The following is a 22075-nucleotide window of genomic DNA, read 5'->3' on the forward strand; positions in this document are numbered from 1 at the left end:
AGCAGTTAGGAAATAATCACAGGATAAACTACGTCTATCGAAGTACACTCTAGAAAGATAAGGACACTTCTCCACATTTAAATATTAGTAAATGTTATTGCCGTTCCATAGTCAGCAACATGGGGTTTCTGAAACAAATGACTTCCCACTGCAATTTTTCTAAAGCACCTGAGCGATTTAGGAACGTACATCCCATTGTAAGTCAACGAGACTTATAAAAACGGGACGTAGACACTTGAAAATTTTACCCCTTAATCACTATACCTCCTCCCGCCCTACCATGGCCAAAGCTGTCACTTTGGTTGTACAAGCAGTCATTGCTTGCAGAAGGTAATAGTAGAAATGTATTGCCAACCAAATCCCAGGGAGTATTTCATTATCTGTATGTATGCACACCCATAGAATTACAGGTACTTTCCATTTCAATTTACAGATGAGTAAACTGTGTAGAGAGGTAAATGACTGCCCTACGCCTACTAAGAAAGAGATACTCAAAACCAGGATTAAGATGCAAGAGCTCCTGATTCCCAGTCCGGTGCTCAGACCTCATCAACCTCTAGCAGAAATAACATATGGAAATAATAATATAGGTAAGCCTTGGGACTACCGTCAAGGTAGGCTGCCTTTTATACCTGTTAACTTTAACAGTTAGTTAACTGTCCCTTCGAATTAGCAAAAAACTGCTGGATAAAACGTTAGTCTAGCTGCCATATTGCTTTGTGACAGTTTTGGGTTTGGGGAAAAACACAGAAGTACGTGCATACAATATCTGTCACCCCAGATGCTATCCACTGGACGATCTACTGCAATATCTTGTCTCTGGTCATAATCAGTGTGACAGGTTCGGTCACAGAGACCCCCTTGAGACTGACACCTGACGTGCTGAGATTAACTCTGAGCCCGTTTTCACTGCCAGCTTGGGACTCCGGAACCCTGTCTTGTTGAGCCAAACATACAAGCCTCATGCAACACAGACCCAGGTCTGGTCCATGCCCCCGAAGACTTTAACCAAAAACTGCTCAGCATGTCACCTATCTCCAGCACCCAGACACCCAGTTCCCAATGGGATCCAAGCCCCAAATAAATCCATTTTACTCTGGATAAAGCTTATTCAGGGTAAACTCATAAATTGTCTGCCCTCTATAACACTGACAGAGAGATATGCACAGCTGTTTGGTCCCCCAGGTATTAATCACTTACTCTGGGTTTACTAATAAGCAAAAGTGATTTTATTAAGTATAAAAAGTAGGATTTAAGTGGTTTCAAGTAATAACAGACAGAACAAAGTAAGTTACCAAGCAAAATAAAACAAAACACGCAAGTCTCAGCCTAATACATTAAGAAACTGATTACAGATAAAATCTCACCCTCAGAGATGTTCCAATAAGCTTCTTTCACAAACTAGACTCCTTCCTAGTCTGGGCCTAATCCTTTCCCCTGGTACAGTCCTTGTTAGTTCCAGCTCAGGTGGTAACTTGGGGATTTCTCATGACCAGCAGCCTCCTTTGTTCTGTTCCACCACCTTTTATACCTTTGGCACAAGACGGGAATCCTTTGTCTCTCTCTGGGTTCCCACCCTTCCTTCTAAATGGAAAAGCACCAGGTTTAAGATGGATTCCAGGATCATGTGACATGTTCACATGTCCTGTGAGACTTCATTACTCACTGGCTGGAAGGAAGGCTTACAAGTAAACAGAGCCATTTACAACCAATTGTCCTAGTCAATGGGAGCCATCAAGCTTCCAAACCACCATTAATGGCCCACACTTTGCATAATTACAATAGGACTTCAGCGTTATACTTCATATTTCTAGCTTCAGATACAAAAATCATACATACATACAAATAGGATGAACACACTCAGTAGATTATAAGCTTTGTAATGATACCTTACAAGAGACCTTTTGTATAAAGCATATTCCAGTTACAATATATTCACACTCTTAAGCATATTTCCATAAAACACATGGAATGCAACGTCACAATCAGTACTTGATGTTTCACAGGAAAGGGAAACATAATGTACCTAAGATGAAATAATTGCTTTGTACAACACTCCCTAGCCATCATCGTGCTCAACTAGTGAGACAGAATGTTATCCTAGAAGGTCTCTAAGGTAACAGCCTTATCAAATCCTACTCATTGTTCTAGTATCATGGCCTGTTCTGACACAAAAAGTAAATTAAAATTCACATCATGATAACTTACTGAGTCAATGAATTATTTATCAATAGTTTGTCTTCTGTGCACGAAGGAGCACAGTGGAATCTGTGCCAAACTTACGAGTGAGTCATGGTTTGACTCATTTCTATCTTTGACCCAGGCGTCTGATTCAGTATTGTCACTCAAAAAGAGAGGCATGCCCAACAAACATTGCTCAGGTTTAAGGTCCCAGAAAAACATTAACATAAATGTTTATAGGAAACCCAGGTGCACAGAGATCATTCAACAAATGTTAACTCCACAATTCTGAGTACTGAGAGAGAACAAAAAAACATTACTGGCTAATACAAAGATATAATGAAATGGCCACAAATCAAAAGAACACTGACAAACAGTCAGAGCCCCAATATGGACCTTCCTTTCAAGAGGGTCAATCAAATGTAGCATCCTTTTATTATAAATATCTTTAAAAATACTATATGGATAGACTGTGACTTTGAGTATTTGCCTACAAAAGAACACCCTGGGCCCCCTTTCATAGGCTACCTGGACTTTGGGTCCAGGTGCATAGCAGGTAGGTCACCCAGGACCTCTAGAGCAGGTGGGCTGGGAGAGGTGGATCTCTGACTCCATTCAGCATGCTGACCAGCACACTTAAGTTAAGGTGGGGAGTGTTGCAACTTGCTGCTTGCATAAGCAATAAATTACTATCTGAATCTCTGCAAGGGAGAAGCAAAGAGTGAATTGTGCCTCTGAAGCATGTCTCTGAGACACAATGCCTCCTTGGATTACTCCTAACTGGTGATTTACATACATTCAGAGCTGTGCCTAAATACACAATCTATTTCTTAGTAGATTTAAAATACATTGTTTGAGTTCTTAGTGATGGCAACATGATTTATTATGTTTGTCTTGCTGCACATAGAGCCAAGCTTACCTTGGTACAGCTTCACTGAAATCAAGAGTTATGGATGAATTTAGCCCTTTAACTTAAACACGTGTCCCCAAACTCAATTTCACATGCACACACAGAAACTGAGGTACTGGATCTACTCTCCTTAAGTAAATTTTTTATAAATCATACTGTTCAGCCCTAAAAGCTACTGCACATCCCCCATATCAGCAATCATTATATTCTTGAAAAGCTGGCCCAATTTTCAAACGAATACATACACAAAAGACAGACAGAGCCAGTAGCACAGCCTCCCTTAAAGATATGATTGAGAAGCTAGCACATCTGAACTGACACTTATAAAAAATCTATAATTAATAAATAATAATTTATTGCTAATCAGGTTTTCTCCCTCTTTCTAGGGATTGCAGAGATGTCCAGTTAACACAGCAATTAAAAATAATATAGCCTCATATAAAGGGCCCTTGTACCAAAAGAACTAAATTGCTACCATATAATACATTAATATTGTACGTAAATAAGCTACAAGAAAATGTTATGTTTCTAAATCAGCAGAAATATAAACAAAGTGTAAGGAAGGAACAGAAATCACCTCTTATGTTCCTCATGTGAATTCATGATAACATAGTTGATGCAAAACTTCTCTTAGCTAGAGATACCTGTTTTCCTGAGCAGCTAGGAATAAGATGCTGCTACAGACATTTACATTGGTACCGCTATTTTGTAATGCAATATTAGTACTGTACTGCGTGTCCCACCTCTAAAAACCAAGCCCAAATTAACCTTAAATATACTCGCTCTCTACAGTGAATGCAGGGGTAAATTCTGCTCTCACATCAATGTAAATCCAAAGTAACTCCATTAGCAGCCGCAGCAGGAGGCATCCCAGATGACTCAGGAAGAGGCCTTGAGGGCGAACATGCTGGAGTAGGAGCTGTGCCTCCCTTTTAAAGGGCGTAGCCAGTGTTATCTGCTGCACTGACACTTTCATTTACAAAAAGTGCTTTATTTTTAAACTTTGCGACAAACAAGCCTCCTGAATTGTTCCAAAGAACAAAGTGTTACTCACATAGAAGAAACAAAACTTACAAGAATGATAGTGTAACAAGGCATCAACATACCGGAGAGAGACAGAGGCATTATTCCCAGTGCTAACAAAATCTCATTTGTCATTTTAGAAAGAATGCCAAGGGCAGCTCCAACATGTTAAATTGATGCAATCCAGAACAATATGTCAGAAAGAAAAAGTCTATCATTGTGCAATGTCTTTGATCTCCTACACAGCACAGGAAAAATCTTAAAATCCTTACTCAGTTTTTAGTCAATCTTTATTCAGGAAAAATTCCCATTGCAATAAATGGGAATTTTAGCACAGACCTTGGATTTGACCCTTTGTGTCTCTCTTTCAAAGGATTATAAAGCTTCCTTTTGGTATAAAAGGCATCAGCTTTGGAAAAGGTCTGTTTTTCGCCAAAACCCACAAACAAGGGTCTAGTGGCACATTACTTAAATGGTATTTTAATGTGGTGGTGCTGGCAACTCTTTTCAACATCAACCCGTATTTGAATAGCTAGCAGTGCTGGGAGTTCTTTCCCATGTGAGCTATAATAAAATATCATTCCGTACATATTATATGTCACAGGTATCATCAGCTGATCATATTGCAAAATGATACACATCTACATTGATCAATGACAGTTCCAAAAAGGAATATTCTTAATTGTGGTATTGGACATAGGGAGAACTATGGTATTTTTAAACTGCTAGACATTTAGGGGGTATTTTAAATAAAAGGGAAACAAGATGCTGAAGAAGCCTTCCAAGGGTGGAGTGGCAAAATACCAAACTTTGGAATTCCTGAAAACCGATCTAATTGTGCATTTCAGCTGTAACAAGTACTATGCACTTGTTTTCACTGTAGTGTACTGTTTACATCTTCTATACCCTCAGGGCCAGATGTTTCCATTACTATGTGGCTGCACAAGAAGATGAAAATGCTCTGGATACCTGCTTAACTTGCACACCTAGAGACGTGCCAAGTACCACCCCAGTCTTTATATTCAAGAGAAGAGGTTCTGCATGAGCATGCAGCCATGATATACTGCATACTCCAAAGTCCACTGAAATCACTGGAGTTATACTGGTGTAAAATTGAAGTAACACAGTGGTTAATTTTATTATTATTTATTATTTGTATTAAATTGGTATATAGTGGTCTCAACCTGGTGGGGGACCCTATGCACTAGCTACTGTACAGACAGAGTAAGTAACAGTCACTGCCCCAAAGAGCTGACAGTCTTGAAGACTGTAACAGCTGGGTGTAATGAATAAGCAGAGTGAATGGGATAACAACAATAATAAAATGGTTTACACAGACTAGGTGTGTGTACAATTTGTAGGTGTAATAAGATGATCAGAAGCAGTAAAGGCAAAACCAGGCCCTAGATTTACTGTTAACTAGACAAGTTTTTTGAATTTCATTCCATTTCAACATTGGAATTCAACTGGCCAGTTTCACATTATATTTGTGATTTTCCTCACTTTTTGGTTCTCAGGCTCAAGTTTGGTGATCTATTCCATTTCTTTTACCTGACCTCTACAGAAATATGAGTAAAATACAGGACCTATGGAAGTCATTGGGAGTTTTGTCACTGACTTCAGTGGGCTAGGATTTCACCTTCTATGCTTATAATCAAAGCAGCCATAACAAAAACAGAACACCAGAAAATTGTTTTTGTTGTTTTGTTTTGTTTGTTTGGGATTTTTTCAAAAGCAGTGTCTTTAAAACCTTCCGATTTCTATTTGGTTTTGTGAACTCCCAATTTGGAAAGCTCACGTTTTATGCCCAAGATACTATAACAGAGATGGGATAACTTTTTGGGAACTGGCACTAGATCCCAGATCATCACAGAAAGAAATGTTTCCCATCAATCAATAAGATGATTTGGGCAATGGACCATGGTCCTCAGTGCTTACAGTATCTGATATAAGCATTAGTCTTTAAAACCAAGTGAAGTGAGCACAGACATCCAACTTGACAATGGCCTTGAAAATGGATATTTACTATACACATGTCTATTACAGTTTTTACTTGTCAGCATGATACATTTACAGAACACTACAAATTTGCCAACTCCAGGGTCTCCAATATCCTAACTCATAGTTAAGAAAACCTCTTTGAATAGCAAACCACAGGGCACTCTATAGTTTGAGGACAGACTGTAGAAAAATTAAAGGCCTGAATATGATATATTTAGATGTGCTGCCTGCATATATGTGCCCCACCTACAGTTTTCATGGCTTGATGGTGTTCTGCTCTCTTGCCAAGTATTTGATAATACTGAAGTTTCACAGTTATCCCTATAACCTTGCTGAGAAGGCCACGTCATCTCCTGAGATTCCGTTATAAAACTGCACCACACCTAAAGAGATTCTTGCTTCTTAACAGAACGTGCTTGGAAGCTTTTAATCAGTCACGGATACCCAAGAGGGTATACAAAAAGGTTCTGACCAAAATCAAGAACTCCATGCAGAATAATCAGTTCTTAAAATACCAGTTCTGGTAAATTAATGAAGTTTTGATATTACATGGTTATGTTCATGAGTAACCCATACGTTCCTTTAAAATGTCTGTTTTCAAACTGAAGCCTGAAATGATCACCATTTACACTAGCACGATAATACGTGACCCTGTTCTGGCAGAGGAAAATACTATAATTAGTTCCTTACCCTACATTTATTCTTCATCTATAGATCTGTATGTTACTGTTGCATTACAAATGTAAAAACAAACATTCCAAGGGTTGCACAATAAGGTCCAGATTACAACTGGGTAAAAGGGCACCAGCAAACCGTTCCTCCAATAAAAAACCAGGAGTCACCTGATGAAATTAATACAAACAAAAGGAAGTGCTTTTTCACACAACACAACACAAACCTGTTGAACTCATTGCCCAGGGATGTTGTAATGACCAAAATATAACTGGGCTCAAAAAAGAACTAGATAAGTTCATGGAGGATAGGTCCATCAATGGCTATTAGCCAAGATGGCCAGCAATGCAACCCTGTGCTCAGGGTGACTGCCAGGAGCAGAAGGCAGAGTTGGATCACTCCATAATTACCCTGTTTTCTGCACTCTCCCTGAAGCTCTGGTACAAGCCATTGTCAGAGACAGATACCTGACAAGATGGACCATTGTCTGACCCCAGTATGGTAGCTCTTGTGTTCTTTACCAGATGAAACTGACTCAAAGCACCTAGCTATTGTACAGCTCAAGAAAAAGCAACAAGAAAGCATCATAGCACATGGGAAGAGCTTGAAACTGAAAAGAAAACCCCAGTCTTTGAAAACTAAGCAAGGAGGAAGTTTTCCCCTTTGAATATTTACAGTGACTGAAGAGGAAAAAAACTGCAAACTATTTTAAAATGGAAGGAGTTTGAACTGAAAATTATCTAGAAACCAAGGAACAGCCTCTGGGAGTGAAACTGTCTGTTGAATACTGGATCCCCCTATAGCTAGGGGGTTTTGCTGGGAAACTTTTTAAAAGCAATAGGTAACTTATATTAGAAAAAGGATTTTATCTAATATGGAAGTGTAAAGTCATTATGTTTATTCTCTGTGTAACTTGTGTATGCTTGTTTTCTTATTATTTCATCTTTGAGTGTGTTTTTTTCTATTAAATAAATGTTTGTTTATTTAGACCACAAGCAGGTCTCTGGTGTGAAAACTGTGTGTACTGTGTATGCCCAAGTGAACAGATAACTGGTGGATTGGTTTCTTACCTTCCGCGTGACAAACCACACGGGAACGGTCCAAGTGTTTGGTAATTAAGAAGTTGGTGAGGATGGATCTGGAAACACACAGGACTGGAAGGGCTGTTGGTGTCACCCTGCAAAGAGTAACTAGGCTGATGAAAGCCAGGGTGAAACCTTATGCTTATGGGCTGGCTACTTGTGGCAGGGATCTGAACCATAGCCACATGGCACAAAGACACCCTGAAGCTACAGAGTAGGTGGTGACAGAGCTCCTGACCAGTTTGGGCGATCCCCAAAACATCACAGTCATCCCAATGTAAATCCAGAATAACTCCATTGAAGTCACTGAAGTTAGACTGGATTACACCAATGTACAAGAGAGCAGAATTTGTTCCTAAATGGGCAGGCTCAGGCACCACCCAGGGCACTTCATCTTGGGAGTGAGAGGAGGTGTTTCTGCTACCCGCTCTTGAGAAACACACACACCTTCAGGGTTACCTCCCAAAACTTATATAGAAGCCAGCCCCTCCATCTTAGGTATTTTGCAGCATCGCTGACCATGATATCTAAATACCCACATTACAAGCAGCAGCACCACAACTGGCACTAACCTGAACCCTTTGCTAGCAATTTCGGCAGAGAACCACAACTGAGACAGGGATACAGTAACTGGAGTACGTTCTCACCCCTCCAGGTCGTTCAGTGCCGGAGCTATGCAAGGAAGCTCAAGCTGTGACTGCTCACATTAAGCCTGTTCTGTGGATTCTGACAATCACTGGATTTAAAAAATTTATTTGAGCATCTGTTGAAGTGAGCTGTAGCTCACGAAAGCTTATGCTCAAATAAATTGGTTAGTCTCTAAGGTGCCACAAGTCCTCCTTTTCTTTTTGTGGATACAGACTAACACAGCTGCTACTCTGAAACTAGATTTAAATTTACTTCAAAGTAAAATTTAAAAAAATCAAGAGTGAATGGAAGGGTTAAAATTGCCCTACCAACCCTGAGAATGGGATGTACAAACCTGTCACAATGGTTGCTGAGCCCAGCAAAGAGGCTGTAGGTTGAATGGAGGGCTCTCTGACGAAGAGTCCCAGAGAGGCAGCAGTGCTTCTATATCCTTGGAAATTTCTCCAAATCTGGGATTTTTTTAACAGCATGTGCCCTACAGTTTCCCAGTTTGCCCTGCAATTTCCCAAGGTGAAACATCTTACCCCCAAATTCCCAGATTTGGGGAAATTTCCCAGGATATAGAAGAACTAGCTAGTGCCAAAAATTTCCCAAACTGGTAAAAAATTCCCAGAGTCTGGGAATATTTTGCCAGATTTGGGAAATTTTTAGCACTAGGTTGGGAAACGTTGGCATCATGATATAGAAGCACTGAGAGGCAGAAGGATTTTTGTTTCTGTTAAAAACAGTTTTGGATTTTCAGTTTGGACAGCTGACCTAGGAAGGGTAGACTAAAGACTATGACCTAGCCAGAGCAGCTGAGCTGCTGAATGAGTTTCCAGATATAGGAAGTGCCACAGCACTGGAGTGACTTCAGCTAGGAAGTGCTCGCCCAGTGAGGAGCTGCTATGCCTAGCCATGAGAGGGGTGCCTAGTGGCAAGCAGACTTGGTTAAGGTCAGTCTATCATTTATTAAACCTTGGTGATATGAGAGAGTTAATTTGGACAAGCCTCAAAGCTGTTTGGAAACAAGTATTGACAACTACAGTGTATTATGGTCAAAACTGTCAGTACTCCATTGCCTTAATATAAGCTATATAATAACATTAAGTTTAATATTTAACTTTGTTCAAATGCATGTGTATGTCAATAAGACACCTTTCAATTAAATACACTAAAACTAGTATTTTAAACATCTATTTTAAAGATTTTAGGATATTAATGACTGCTGATACTGTAAAGTGCCAAAAATTAAGAGCGCTACTGTAGTCTGTTGAATTCATCTAATAGCATTCAAGTCCTGATTGACACTAAAACATTACCCATTGCTGATATAAAGTCGACAATGTGTGTGGCTGAACTGGTGCTGAACACAGTTTAACTGCAACTGTAGATCAAGACTTACCTTGTTCACCTCTGGTTCAGAAAACTAGGGTTAAAATCTGTCCCCATAACTTTCTGAAATACTACTAAACGTGGTTTGTTCTGGTCTACAGCTACTGTTAAATTGTGTTCGGCAGCAGTTTGTCTGCATCCATGCTAACATTCACTATCAGCAATGGGTAATTTTCCTAGTGTAGAACTGGCAAACAAAATAGTTTTTTTCTATGACCAATGTTTAACTAGCTGTAGACTTTTACAAATCTATCACACATGGTTGCATATCACTGGGAGTACAGTACACCTAGTCCTTAACCAGTATTTTAAAAACTAAGTTTCCATCCATCTTAGATATTATCCCTCACTCACATTGTTGACCTTTTTGCATATTACTGCTTTACAGTGAAAAAAAAAAATTGACATTCCAAAGGTGAGATCTTGTTATAATCGCAACAAATATCCAAACAATACAAGATTATTTTTTTCTTCCTTCCCTACATGTATACACAGGTACAACTGAGAATATCTAATTAGCTTTATCTAGGGCATTAGTGTGCGATGCAATGAAGCCTACGCGGCAATCACATCACTCCTTTAATTCAGTCTCTTGATAATAAAACAGTTAGTACCAATGTTCATTGAATTGCTATTTATCTCAAACAACATAAATCTGTAGAGAAAGCTGTTGTGTGTCAGAGATAATGTTACTGTTACATACCTTTATTTAACAATGATCAGAACCACTTGCAACTCCTTAGAAGGCTCATTACTTTTGTGAATATCTTTTATTAAAGTATCTTGGGTTGTTAACTAAATATTTGACATTTTAGTATAATTTTAAAAGCATTTTTGGTAGTTATCATTCCTTAGGATAATATCCAACCAACTGAATAAGAGTACATTGCAAGCTGCCTCATCTAGACACGTGACACTGGCCTTCCATTTTGTGTAGCAGCTGTTCAATATTGCAGCAAGAAGTGCAAACTTTATACAGTAAGAACAGCCAAGAATGTCTGATGGATGAAAGGTTTCAGAGTAACAGCCGTGTTAGTCTGTATTCGCAAAAAGAAAAGGAGTACTTGTGGCACCTTAGAGACTAACCAATTTATTTGAGCATGAGCTTTTGGATGAAATACGCTCATTTAGAAAAGCTTATCTCAGTGCTTAATCTTTTCTCTGGGGCAACAGCAACAAACCTCTCATGCTCCAGTCCAACATCCTGTAGTTAAGGAGTGTTGACTAAAGCCAACTAGTCTGCATTTACAGTGCTTTTCAGACTTTATTTCTAAAGTATTTAAATTTTTTAGTAGTATGAAAAGATTTGCTCAGAGGAATGTAGAGGCAACTGCACCCTAGTAAGTCAGAAAGGATTTTTTCCCCCTTTAGCTACATGATATATTCTTGGCACCTCTGCAGCTGTGGATGGCTCAAATTGAAATGAAAATGCCATAATTCTGCTGTGTGAGGGGAGCTAAATAGCAGAAGGGAATTCAACACTCCTCTGCAACTCTTTGTGGGTGAAATTCACTGCTATTCAAAAAGCCCTGGCCAATGTGTCACTTCTAAACTGAGGAGTCAAGGGGCCATAAGTGGTGGAATGGCTTTGTGCTGGGCCAATCAACAGCACTGCATTTGGGGAAGACTGTGAATTAACCAGTGAACTATGTGTGGAAACTGTGTGGATGTGATAGCCACAAATGCCAAAACTGATGGCTCACATTACATAATGAAGTACTTTAGTATGAAGATTATGTTGCTAATGCAGATGTGTACTGTACTGGTATTCTGCCCCAGAGCATGCTGTTGTTTGCTAAGCCAGATAAGAATTGAAAAGTGCTGGGGACACGATGCATTTTTCTTTAGATTAACAGGATTTATAGAATAGAACCATAAGTGATACAATATGGATGTGGCATACTATGATTTACATGTATTGATAAACAAATTGCTTAACAATTTTGGCTTCTAAACTCAAAGTGCATTTTGATTTAACTACTTTATTTCTATTATAGTTCTCTATGTCTTTAGCTAGACTGCAAAAGACAACTGTATATGATAGCATCTTGCACTACAAATCTCAAAACAGATTTTCAAATGGTGTAATTTGGTCTAGTTCTATGGAAGTCAATGGAGCTACACAGACTTACTTCCAAGCAACTATACCAATTTACGGCAGGTAAAACTCCAGCCCTAAATGTTTACAATGGCTTCGGTTTTTTAAACAACACACGAGTCACTTTTCAGCACTGTGGAGCGATGGGCACATCGGATGTACTGTATGTATATGAGTCAGCTGCATAGCTCAGTCTATATTTGGTAAGAGTAAGCTGCAGAAAAGATTCCCCACCCTTTTCTCTGGAGGAAGCTGCCACTTGAGTGTTCATTCGCTACTGAACTAACTGCTTTACTTCAGTGTTGTATTACAGACCTCTAAGGGTTTAATGTGAAAGTTTAGACCCAGATTGGCTGGGGAGCCTTCAAAGTATGTAACAGCAAACCTTTCAAACCTCTGAAAATTCTCATCACACACGCCCATAACCTCATGTCCCACCACACACATGCGAAAACACTCTCCTTCTGAAAATGCTCTCTAATATATTTTCTCCAGCTTGATTTGTATTGTGATTCGCCCCAACAGGAGTGTCAACAATACAACACCATCAATACGACTTTATTTTGTACCAGCTGACAGCATTCCACCCTTCAGCTTTACTTAGATATCTGTATCAGTCACTCATAACCTTAAAGTGTTATTTAAATGGTAGAAATCTCACAGGAAAGGCTGGTGGCTGATGGAAAAGTCAAATGTGAATTTTATTTTTTTATTTTTTTCTCCTCTGCTCACTGGTCCATAACTAATTACTAGAGGGTTTGAAAAATCCACATCTCAGGGCAAGTAAGAAGCTTTCCTGGACTAGCAAGGGAACTAATGCTATTGACCTCTGCAGCATCTGAGCTTTCATTTATTTTTTTTAAAAAAGTTTCTAGCCTTTATGGTTGCAAAGATAACCATCCAGATTTGAATCACTTGCACACCAAAACAGACAGCTGCAATGTGTTTCTGCTGCTGCTGCTGCTTGGTCTCATTAATTTTAACTGCTGCACTTCTGAACTCCCTGCTTTCAATGAATGAACTGTCCACAAGCAGATCATATTTTATACAGATTTCTTCATTATTAGAAATTGTGCAATTAATGTTGTTTTGCTGATTCTTCATAGCAAATATACAATTATTCAATATTCAGAAATCACTATTCAACCTAACTCACATAGTGTTGTTTCTGTTCCCTCATTGGATGACTTAATGTTTGCAAAGTATACTTCTGCATCCCTTCAAGACAAATTCCTTTTCATTACAATTTTTTTCTTGATTAAACAAATGTTGTCTAGGGGTCCATAATTTGCTTTCAGACAACATTCACCCAAACAAAATTTTGCTCAAATGGATGTTCATGGAAGTCAAGTGAAAATGTATGTACAAACATGTCACCTAACACATCACATGTACATAACATAAGGCTAACAAAGCACACCTGCTTAAAGTTAACATTAAGCATGCTTTTAAGAGCTCTGATGAAGAGGGATGGACTAAAACCTAGGCCTAAAGTTTAAGCAGGTGCTTAACTGCTTTGCTGAACTGGGGTCTTGGTAATTAAGGCCAAACTTTTCAAATATGGGTGTCTAAGCTTAGTGTGCAATCAATTTTACCCCTGAGTTAGCACAAGCTGTTCCTCACTACACCACATAAAAGAAGAGAGCATATGGTTTAGGCCCCACTCCTGCAGTATGTTCCACAAGGATGGTCCCTGAACTGACACATGTATAGCCCATTGCAGGATTGGGCTTTAATCACTGAATTGACTAATCTAAATGTGTAAGATGTGCAGCAATAACTATACTCCACAGACTGGTAAAAGGGCAATTTTCAGTTTACTAATTCCCTTTGTTTTTGTAAGGGAACCATTTCACTGTTGGAAAATGCTGGCAATTAAATTAATAGGTTTTAATTTAGATCGGATGGGCTCTAAAGAATCCAATCTGAACTCAAGCAAAGTGGATGCAACCCTAAAATAAAATCTAATGAAATAGCTGCCTTCCAAATGAACACATCTAATTTGAGTGGAACTCAGTGTTGACCGTTCTCATTATCAGAAGTCCTGTGGGATGTAGAGTTTCTCTTCACTCCCCAACTGCTGGAATCCTGGGATTATGTGAGAATCTCAACTTTCATTTTTTAAAAAAATATGTAAATTTCTAACCTCATGGTTGAATAGAAAAGCTAGAAAATATGGCTTGTATGTGCCCTACAGGCTCTAAGCCAAAGACAAATTAAAAGAACCCAAAAGGCATTATTTTTTGTTAAAATCTCATGAGTTTTAAACAAATCTTATGATTGTCAGACCTGACTCTTGGTTTTGACTGCTTGAGCTTCCCAAATCTGTGAACAGTATGGGGTGGGGGGAGAGCAGACAGGATAAGTTTCTGATACTGACTCCAGACTATTGGATATTGATGGGAAATTAAAATATGTCTCCATGGAAATCAAAGGTTAAACCAGAATTAACTGAGAGTGTGATCCAATAGCTACTGAAGTGAGTGGGAGTCTTTCCATTACTTCAATGAACATTGGATTGGGTGCTAAAATGTATTAAAATAATGGGGCCAAATTGGAGTAAATTAGTACAACTCTATTGACTTTAGTGGAACTATACCAACGTCCAACAGAAAAGAATTTGGTCCAATTTCTCTGTTATGCACTGTCATGCTGGATATCTAGACTAACTTCTGGCCTGCTCCCTCTTCTCTATGATACCAAAGCATTTTAAGTGTAGACAAGTCCTAAGAATACTAAAGAGCTAGTACATTCAGACTTAATAAAAGGCAAGGGAGTGACACTTTCCCAATTAAAATAAAATATTAACAGGAAAATAGACTTCATGTGAACAGAGACCTCCAAATCCAGGACTGAATACCATACAAACTTATTTTTAAATTGTTTTAATTTTTCTGATAACTTTAAAGTTAATACACAATCCAGTTGTGGCCAAAAAATTGAATGAAGTTTCACCTCATGCAACTTTCCTCGTCCTGAAATAATGTTTTTATATGGAAAGTGCTCCATTTGTAACTTACCATAAGCAAGTCTATAATTCATACATGCTAAAGAATTAATAACTTTACCTGACATTATCCAAACTGCATTTAGACCATGATTCAGCACAGCATGAAAGCATTTGCTTAACTGTAAGCATGTATTTAAATCCCACTGAAATCATGCTTTAGTGATGTGCTGAATAGATTGATTTAACCCCACGCTTAAAGTTAAGCATGTGCTTAGGTGCTGTGCCAAGTGGGAGCAGATTTCCACAATACTTAAATGCTGTGTTGAAATAGGGCAACATTCATTTTCTCATTAAATGTACTAAAACACTTAGAATATGTATTTGCATTTATATAAACTAGTAATATTGAAGTTAGCTGGGTCCAGTTCCAAATTGTAAACTTTCCTACTACGAACTACGCTGAATTTTTCTGTTGTCCTTTTGGTTAGCCAAAATCTGTTTAAGTTGTTCATCTACTTTTGACACACGCAGTTACATCTCAGCTTTTCTATTAACTAAATTCCACCCACAATTTACATGTTTTCTGATTTTTAAGGAGCTTTTTTTATGTTGTCTCTTACAAACATATTTTCTGAACTGTTTCTAAACTTACAGGCTTGTTTTTCAGCACATAAGGGTAATTTTTCAAACATTGTTCAGGTTAATAAATCTTCCCATTCTAGTTCAAATCCTCCTAGAATAGGATATCCTGTTCAGTTCTTCTATACATCACTTCAATTACTGAAGTTTATTGTAGGACTGAACACAGAATATTCTAATTTCATTTTCTAGTGTAAATCCAAGTAATTAAACTGAAATAAGTGGAGTTTGCCTTGGATTAAATGAGATCAGAATATGACCCAGAATGATGAGTTATTAGACTACAGTAACTCATTACAAGTGCACTCAGGGAAAATATTAGCTTCTGCTGTTGTTTTGTTACTTTACTTTCTCAGATATGAAAAGGCAAATAAGATAACAAGCAATATAAATAAGTGTCCTGGAATTTAGGTTATTACTGTCAAATTCTTTGTGTTGTATTAATTATTCTGAGTTCAAACTGTATATGTGGTTTATGCAATTCTTCTTCAAAATATGAAGAACTACTGCAGGAAAGCAATACATTCTGCAACATGGCACTGAAGTGTATATCAGCTTTCTGATGGTCCAGAGCCTTGGGCTACACTCCAAAACAATGCTACCTTTATCATTAATTTTTCATATAAAAAACAAAGAAGAGAGCCAGCTGCTACTCAAAAAATATTCCCAGCCAATGCCCACAGTCTTCTGCCTTTTATTATTAGTTTCAGATTTCCCAAGTGATGTCTGACATGCCTTTAAATTTACGAGAATAGTAAGAAATAAAATTCTTCAGTAAAAAAACTTCATGTCACACCCATGAAGATAGGGGACCATTACCCTGCCCTCTTGTGGTAAAACCACAGGAGTGAGGCAAGAAAGCCTAGGAAACTCAGTTTCCTTGAAGTAGTACTTGTGACACCTTAGAGACTAACCAATTTATTTGAGCATAAGCTTTCATGAGCTACAGCTCACTTCATCGGATGCATACTGTGGAAAGTGTAGAAGATCTCTTTATACACATAAAGCATGAAAAAATACCTCCTCCCACCCCACTCTCCTGCTGGTAATAGCTTATCTAAAGTGATCACTCTCCTTACAATGTGTATGATAATCAAGTTGGGCCATTTCCAGCACAAATCCAGGTTTTCTCACCCCCCACAAACCCACTCTCCTGCTGGTAATAGCTTATCTAAAGTGATCACTCTCCTTATAATGTGTATGATAATCAAGGTGGGCTATTTCCAGCACAAATCCAGGGTTTAACAAGAACGTCTGGGGGGGGGGGGAGGGGGGCGGGTAGGAAAAAACAAGGGGAAATAGGTTACCTTGCATAATGACTTAGCCACTCCCAGTCTCTTTTCAAGCCAAAGTTAATTGTATCCAATTTGCAAATGAATTCCAATTCAACAGTTTCTCACTGGAGTCTGGATTTGAAGTTTTTTTGTTGTAATATAGCAACTTTCATGTCTGTAATCGCGTGACCAGAGAGATTGAAGTGTTCTCCGACTGGTTTATGAATGTTGTAATTCTTGACATCTGATTTGTGTCCATTTATTCTTTTACGTAGAGACTGTCCAGTTTGACCAATGTACATGGCAGAGGGGCATTGCTGGCACATGATGGCATACATCACATTGGTGGATGTGCAGGTGAACGAGCCTCTGATAGTGTGGCTGATGTTATTAGGCCCTGTGATTGTGTCCCCTGAATAGATATGTGGGCACAGTTGGCAACGGGCTTTGTTGCAAGGATAGGTTCCTGGGTTAGTGGTTCTGTTGTGTGGTATGTGGTTGCTGGTGAGTATTTGCTTCAGGTTGGGGGGCTGTCTGTAGGCAAGGACTGGCCTGTCTCCCAAGATTTGTGAGAGTGTTGGGTCATCCTTCAGGATAGGTTGTAGATCCTTAATAATGCGTTGGAGGGGTTTTAGCTGGGGGCTGAAGGTGACGGCTAGTGGCGTTCTGTTATTTTCTTTGTTAGGCCTGTCCTGTAGTAGGTGACTTCTGGGAACTCTTCTGGCTCTATCAATCTGTATACCTTATCATATACATTGTAAGGAGAGTGATCACTTTAGATAAGCTATTACCAGCAGGAGAGTGGGATGGGAGGAGGTATTTTTTCATGCTTTATGTGTATAAAGAGATCTTCTACACTTTCCACAGTATGCATCCGATGAAGTGAGCTGTAGCGCACGAAAGCTTATACTCAAATAAATTGGTTAGTCTCTAAGGTGCCACAAGTACTCCTTTTCTTTTTGCAAATACAGACTAACACGGCTGTTACTCTGAAACCTTTCCTTGAAGTGTTACACTCCAAACCTTCTCCTTTGAGGGGGACTTCCAAATCCAAAGACAGGAAGCTGCAGTCCCAGGTAGACCTGTAACTTTCCTCCCCTTATACTATCATTGTTCTCCCACTACTCAAGTGCCTGAAGGGATTGCAGTTGTACAACAGGTGCAAAGGCACATTAACTCCTATGCAAATATGAACCAGGCTTAGAGGAAAATATGCTCAGGTTGCTCACTTTGCTTTGCCTCTCCTGACCCACAGGCCCACAGACCTTTGCATACAGGGCCTACAGGGTATATAGTTGAGGGGTTTTATATTGTCACCCATCACTGTAGTATCTGAATACCTATAGCATGGAAAAGCTTCTACATGCTCAGTGGGAAGCTATTATCATGAGTAATTGCATTAGAATAGCCCCTACAGAATCCAATCAAGGCTCAAGGTCCCTTTATGCTAGGCATTGTAAAAATATATAATGTCTCTACTATAGGGCCTATTCTTCAGAGCTGGTGCATCAATCAACCCATACCCACTTTCTGTGACCTCTAATACAGCTTGGATGGCTTCTGTTTCCTTACACTTTTATTATTTAATTGGTGCATATAGGTCAAGATCTGAATCGCAACACATCTAGGGAAAACATTAATAATTCAATGTTTTGAATTGGAAGGACAATTTACTTGATCTGAAAAAAAAATCAAAATTAGTCTTATTCCCTGTTTGCTTCTTTATGAAGAAGGCTTGACTAGGTCTGTGTTTTGCTCTTTGTTGTTTGTTTTGTTTTAAAGAGTGGGCAAGTGGTTTTGCTTAGCTTTCCTTCAGAAGTACTAAGAGTGTGGTTAAACTTACTGGAAAACTGATTTTATTTTTGAAACTCATATTTATATATTGCAGTGTTTCTAATGTCATGGCATTTACTCAGATAACCATGATGAAAGTACAGACCCCCTATGTAATTACCTCACTGGTGAACAGCTGTGGCTTTTGATTAATAACTTGATATTTCGTACTGTACAAGTACATTCAGAATGTCCTCAACCCAACAGAAGATGTAACGAGGCCAATACTTGAGGCAAGAACTGTACTTTTCACTGGTTGAAGAAAATACTTTTGGAGACATCATGACCTCAAACATTATCAGATCTGATACTCTGGTGCTAGATAATTATGCATATGTTTACCAAAAAAATAAAAAATTAAGAAGCAGTTTACTAGCTGTATGTTAACACTTTAACAAACACTAAAACCCAACCCTAGAAAATTGTCCAGGAATCTGATGGTTACAAGTTGCTTTGCAAATGCGTGGGAAAACTAAAGCAATGAAAGGATTCACCATACTCCAAATCAATTTTGCCAAAAATTTTTAAAATATGTATTAACGGTTTCTCATTTGTAATATTTGCTATGTGGTAGGGTTGTCATTCTTTATATGATCATGGAAACTTAAAACTAGCAGAAAAAGTGTGTGCTTCTCCTTACATTTTCTGTTGACTAATATATATAAATAAAAGGAGACATACAGGTAAAAATGAATGCAATAGGATTATTCCTAAAAGTTACTGTGTACTTTGTAAATATTAATCTTTCCTTTTACTCATGAGGAAAACTTCATCTCAGAAAACTTAATCTCAGACTACTACAGCAAAAACAACTAGTTGGAATATGTTATGAAGTACTTTAGTAGGTCAGTTTTAGGCACATCTTATGAATTTCAGTGCTTAGGTGAACTGGGGGAAAGACAAGCCAGGCAGAATTCCCCACATGGCTCCGATAATGTACTGCTGATCAGCAGGCTCAAATACCCCACTCCTTCCAGTACCATCAAATGTGAATATGGGCAAATATTCAGTGGGCATTAGCTTCAGAACACACAAACTCACCGTGAACCTAGTGATATCTGAACTGTGTACCCAAAAAAGCTGTCACCGCAAATAGCTCCTGGTAGTTAATTTTTCATTTGATATTGCTCACTATCAAACTCCTTAAAAGCAATACTGTCAAATGCTTGCCTTCAAGGCCAAAATGTGATTGATTTCAATACTTTGAATCTGATGAGGAAAGTCCACTAGATTCTCAATAGGTATTTTGGTGGTGTTTTGTTTTTAGTCCTGATAGTTTCTGTTTTGGGAATGCTCATGCACTCTGAAGCAACATTAAACTAACAAACTCCAGTTTCAGAATTCCTCTCCTATTGATCTGTAATACTGGTGCACAAACAATGGATCTCATCCTGCACCTACTAAAGTCAGTGGATATTTTCTATTATCTTTAGTGAGAGTAGAAGCAGACTGCTATTCTAAGCAATAAGAAAGTTATGCTGTTAGACAATGGCATCCATGTTAATTTCAACTGCATTCCAAAAGAGAAAAAATATTTGTGACCACTGTGATATCGCAAAAGCCTCCCTTTTCAAGCTTTACAGAGGATATTACAAAAAATCAAAATCAAAGAAGTTTTATTTAAAATATAAATATTCCTCCAGAGGTTTATTTGTTTTAATAAAAAGGGGGGAGTGTATACAAGTACTTCGGGCACCTAAAAATATCAGCTTCAGGATCGCAAATCATTACAGACCAGTGGTTTTCAAACTAGGGTCTGCAGATTATGTCTTAAGGGGTCCGCAAAAGGTGGTGGTTACCATAAAACAGTAGTTTTCAACCTGTGGTCCATGGACCCCAGGGGGGTGCAGACTATGTCTAAGATTTCCCAAAGGGTCTGCATCTCTATTTGAAATATTTTAGGGGTCTGCAAAGGAAAAGAGCGTGAAAACCACTGTGACAGACTAATCCTGTCCCCAAATTGCATCAGGCTGCAGCCCCACTGCCCATCATTGCCCAAGCCAGAGGGCCTCTCTGGGAGTCCATTCGTTGGCATGACAAGCTCTACAGAAAGCGGAGCAAAGCACAGAGAGAGGGGAGCAGCAAGCAGCGGCCCCAGGTAGAGTTCTGCACCAGAGCTGGAAGCTGTATACCCTGGGTCTACTGAACCACAGGGTTAGAAGGCACCGCAAGGGTCATCTAGTCTCAGCCCCTACCAAGATGCGGGATTTGATGTGCCTAAAGCATTGAGCGTGCTCCAACCAGGACGGGGAAGGTGCGGTCTCCCACCTCGGAAGAAGGGAAGGATGTGGGGAAGGCTCCAACATAGGGGAGAAGTAGGTGGCTCCCTACTGGGGCGGGTGGGCCTTCCAGCGGCCCCTAAACTGCCTAAAGCACCGCCGCCAACGCCTTATTCCCCGTCCGTGGGACCCTCTCTGCCCAGGCCTGGGGGAATCCCCCGCTGCTGGCGGTGCTTCAGGGGCCCAGCGTCGCCACAAGCCCCCGGCAGGGCAGCCACGGCTCCCCGGCTCGCTCTGACCGCCCAGCGCCCCAGCCTCCTCCCACGCCCAGCCGCCGGCGGCACCGTTAGGTCCCAGGCCAGGCACCGTACTCCGCCAGCCCGGGGAGGCAGAGATCAGGGCTGGCTTTGGAGCAGCGCTGCCCGGGGGGAAGCCCCTGTGAGCGCCTGGCTCTGGGGTGGGGCCGCAGCCAGCCTGAGCCCGGGCGGGGACACATGGAGGACAAACAGCAGCGCCCATCCCCGCGGCTGCAGGCACCTACCATCCGTGGCCAGCGCCATCTCTATGAGGGTCTCGTTGTCCTTCCTCCCCAGCCTGTTCATGGCTGCTCCGCTCACCGGGCCCTGCGCTAGACTGAGACCCAGCCGCCTCGGTGCTGGAGCAAGGCGGCGGCGGCGGCAGCACACCCCCCCCCTTCCTTCCCACTTCCACTCCTCCCTGTCCCCTCCCCTCGCCGGCTGCTCCTGCTCCTGCTCCGGGAGCACGCCGGGATTCCGCGCCCGCCCGGGTTTCGGGTTACGCTGTCAGCTGGGAGGGGGGCGCGGGCTGAGTCAGGGTCTGACCCGGGGCTGGGCTTGGGTTACCGGGCCGTAGGCGGCCTGCGCATTTCTCCCAGCTCCAGCTGGAGCGGGAGGGGGCGGCAGCAGCGCTTGTGCCAGCAATGATGCATGCTGCTGGTGATGCAGCCGGGATGCCCCTCCTTGCCTACACGCGGGCTCTTAATCACATGCGTCTGCTGTTTCCGCCCCAGAAGCCGGTGTAGCGGCAGAATACGGCTGGCTTTTTTCTTGGGCCAAAATCTCTGGGTCGAGCTTCATTTTAGCAGAGACAACGTGTCCTGAAATGTTAGTACCTAGAAAAGTAAAAGGTGCATGGAGTGCTGCAGAGTTAT

At 40.3% G+C, this 22075-nt stretch overlaps 1 protein-coding gene across 4 annotated transcripts in view; it reads right to left on the reverse strand.

Moving 5' to 3' along the window:
• ANO5 (anoctamin 5) overlaps positions 1 to 21563 on the reverse strand; it is a 92344-nt gene extending 70781 nt beyond the window's left edge. For 2 of the 4 annotated variants that reach the window (XM_077818497.1, XM_077818494.1), the window contains exon 1: positions 21446 to 21563. In XM_077818497.1, coding sequence (XP_077674623.1) covers positions 21446 to 21506 — 61 coding nt within the window. In that variant the 5' untranslated portion in view covers positions 21507 to 21563. The remainder of the gene's footprint in view (positions 1 to 21445) is intronic. The other 2 variants (XM_077818493.1, XM_077818496.1) reach the window with 2 other exon arrangements.
• Between the last annotated feature and the right edge of the window lie 512 nt (positions 21564 to 22075).

Source organism: Eretmochelys imbricata, chromosome 6 (assembly GCF_965152235.1).
Source record: "Eretmochelys imbricata isolate rEreImb1 chromosome 6, rEreImb1.hap1, whole genome shotgun sequence".
NCBI classification, from domain to species: Eukaryota; Metazoa; Chordata; order Testudines; family Cheloniidae; genus Eretmochelys; species Eretmochelys imbricata.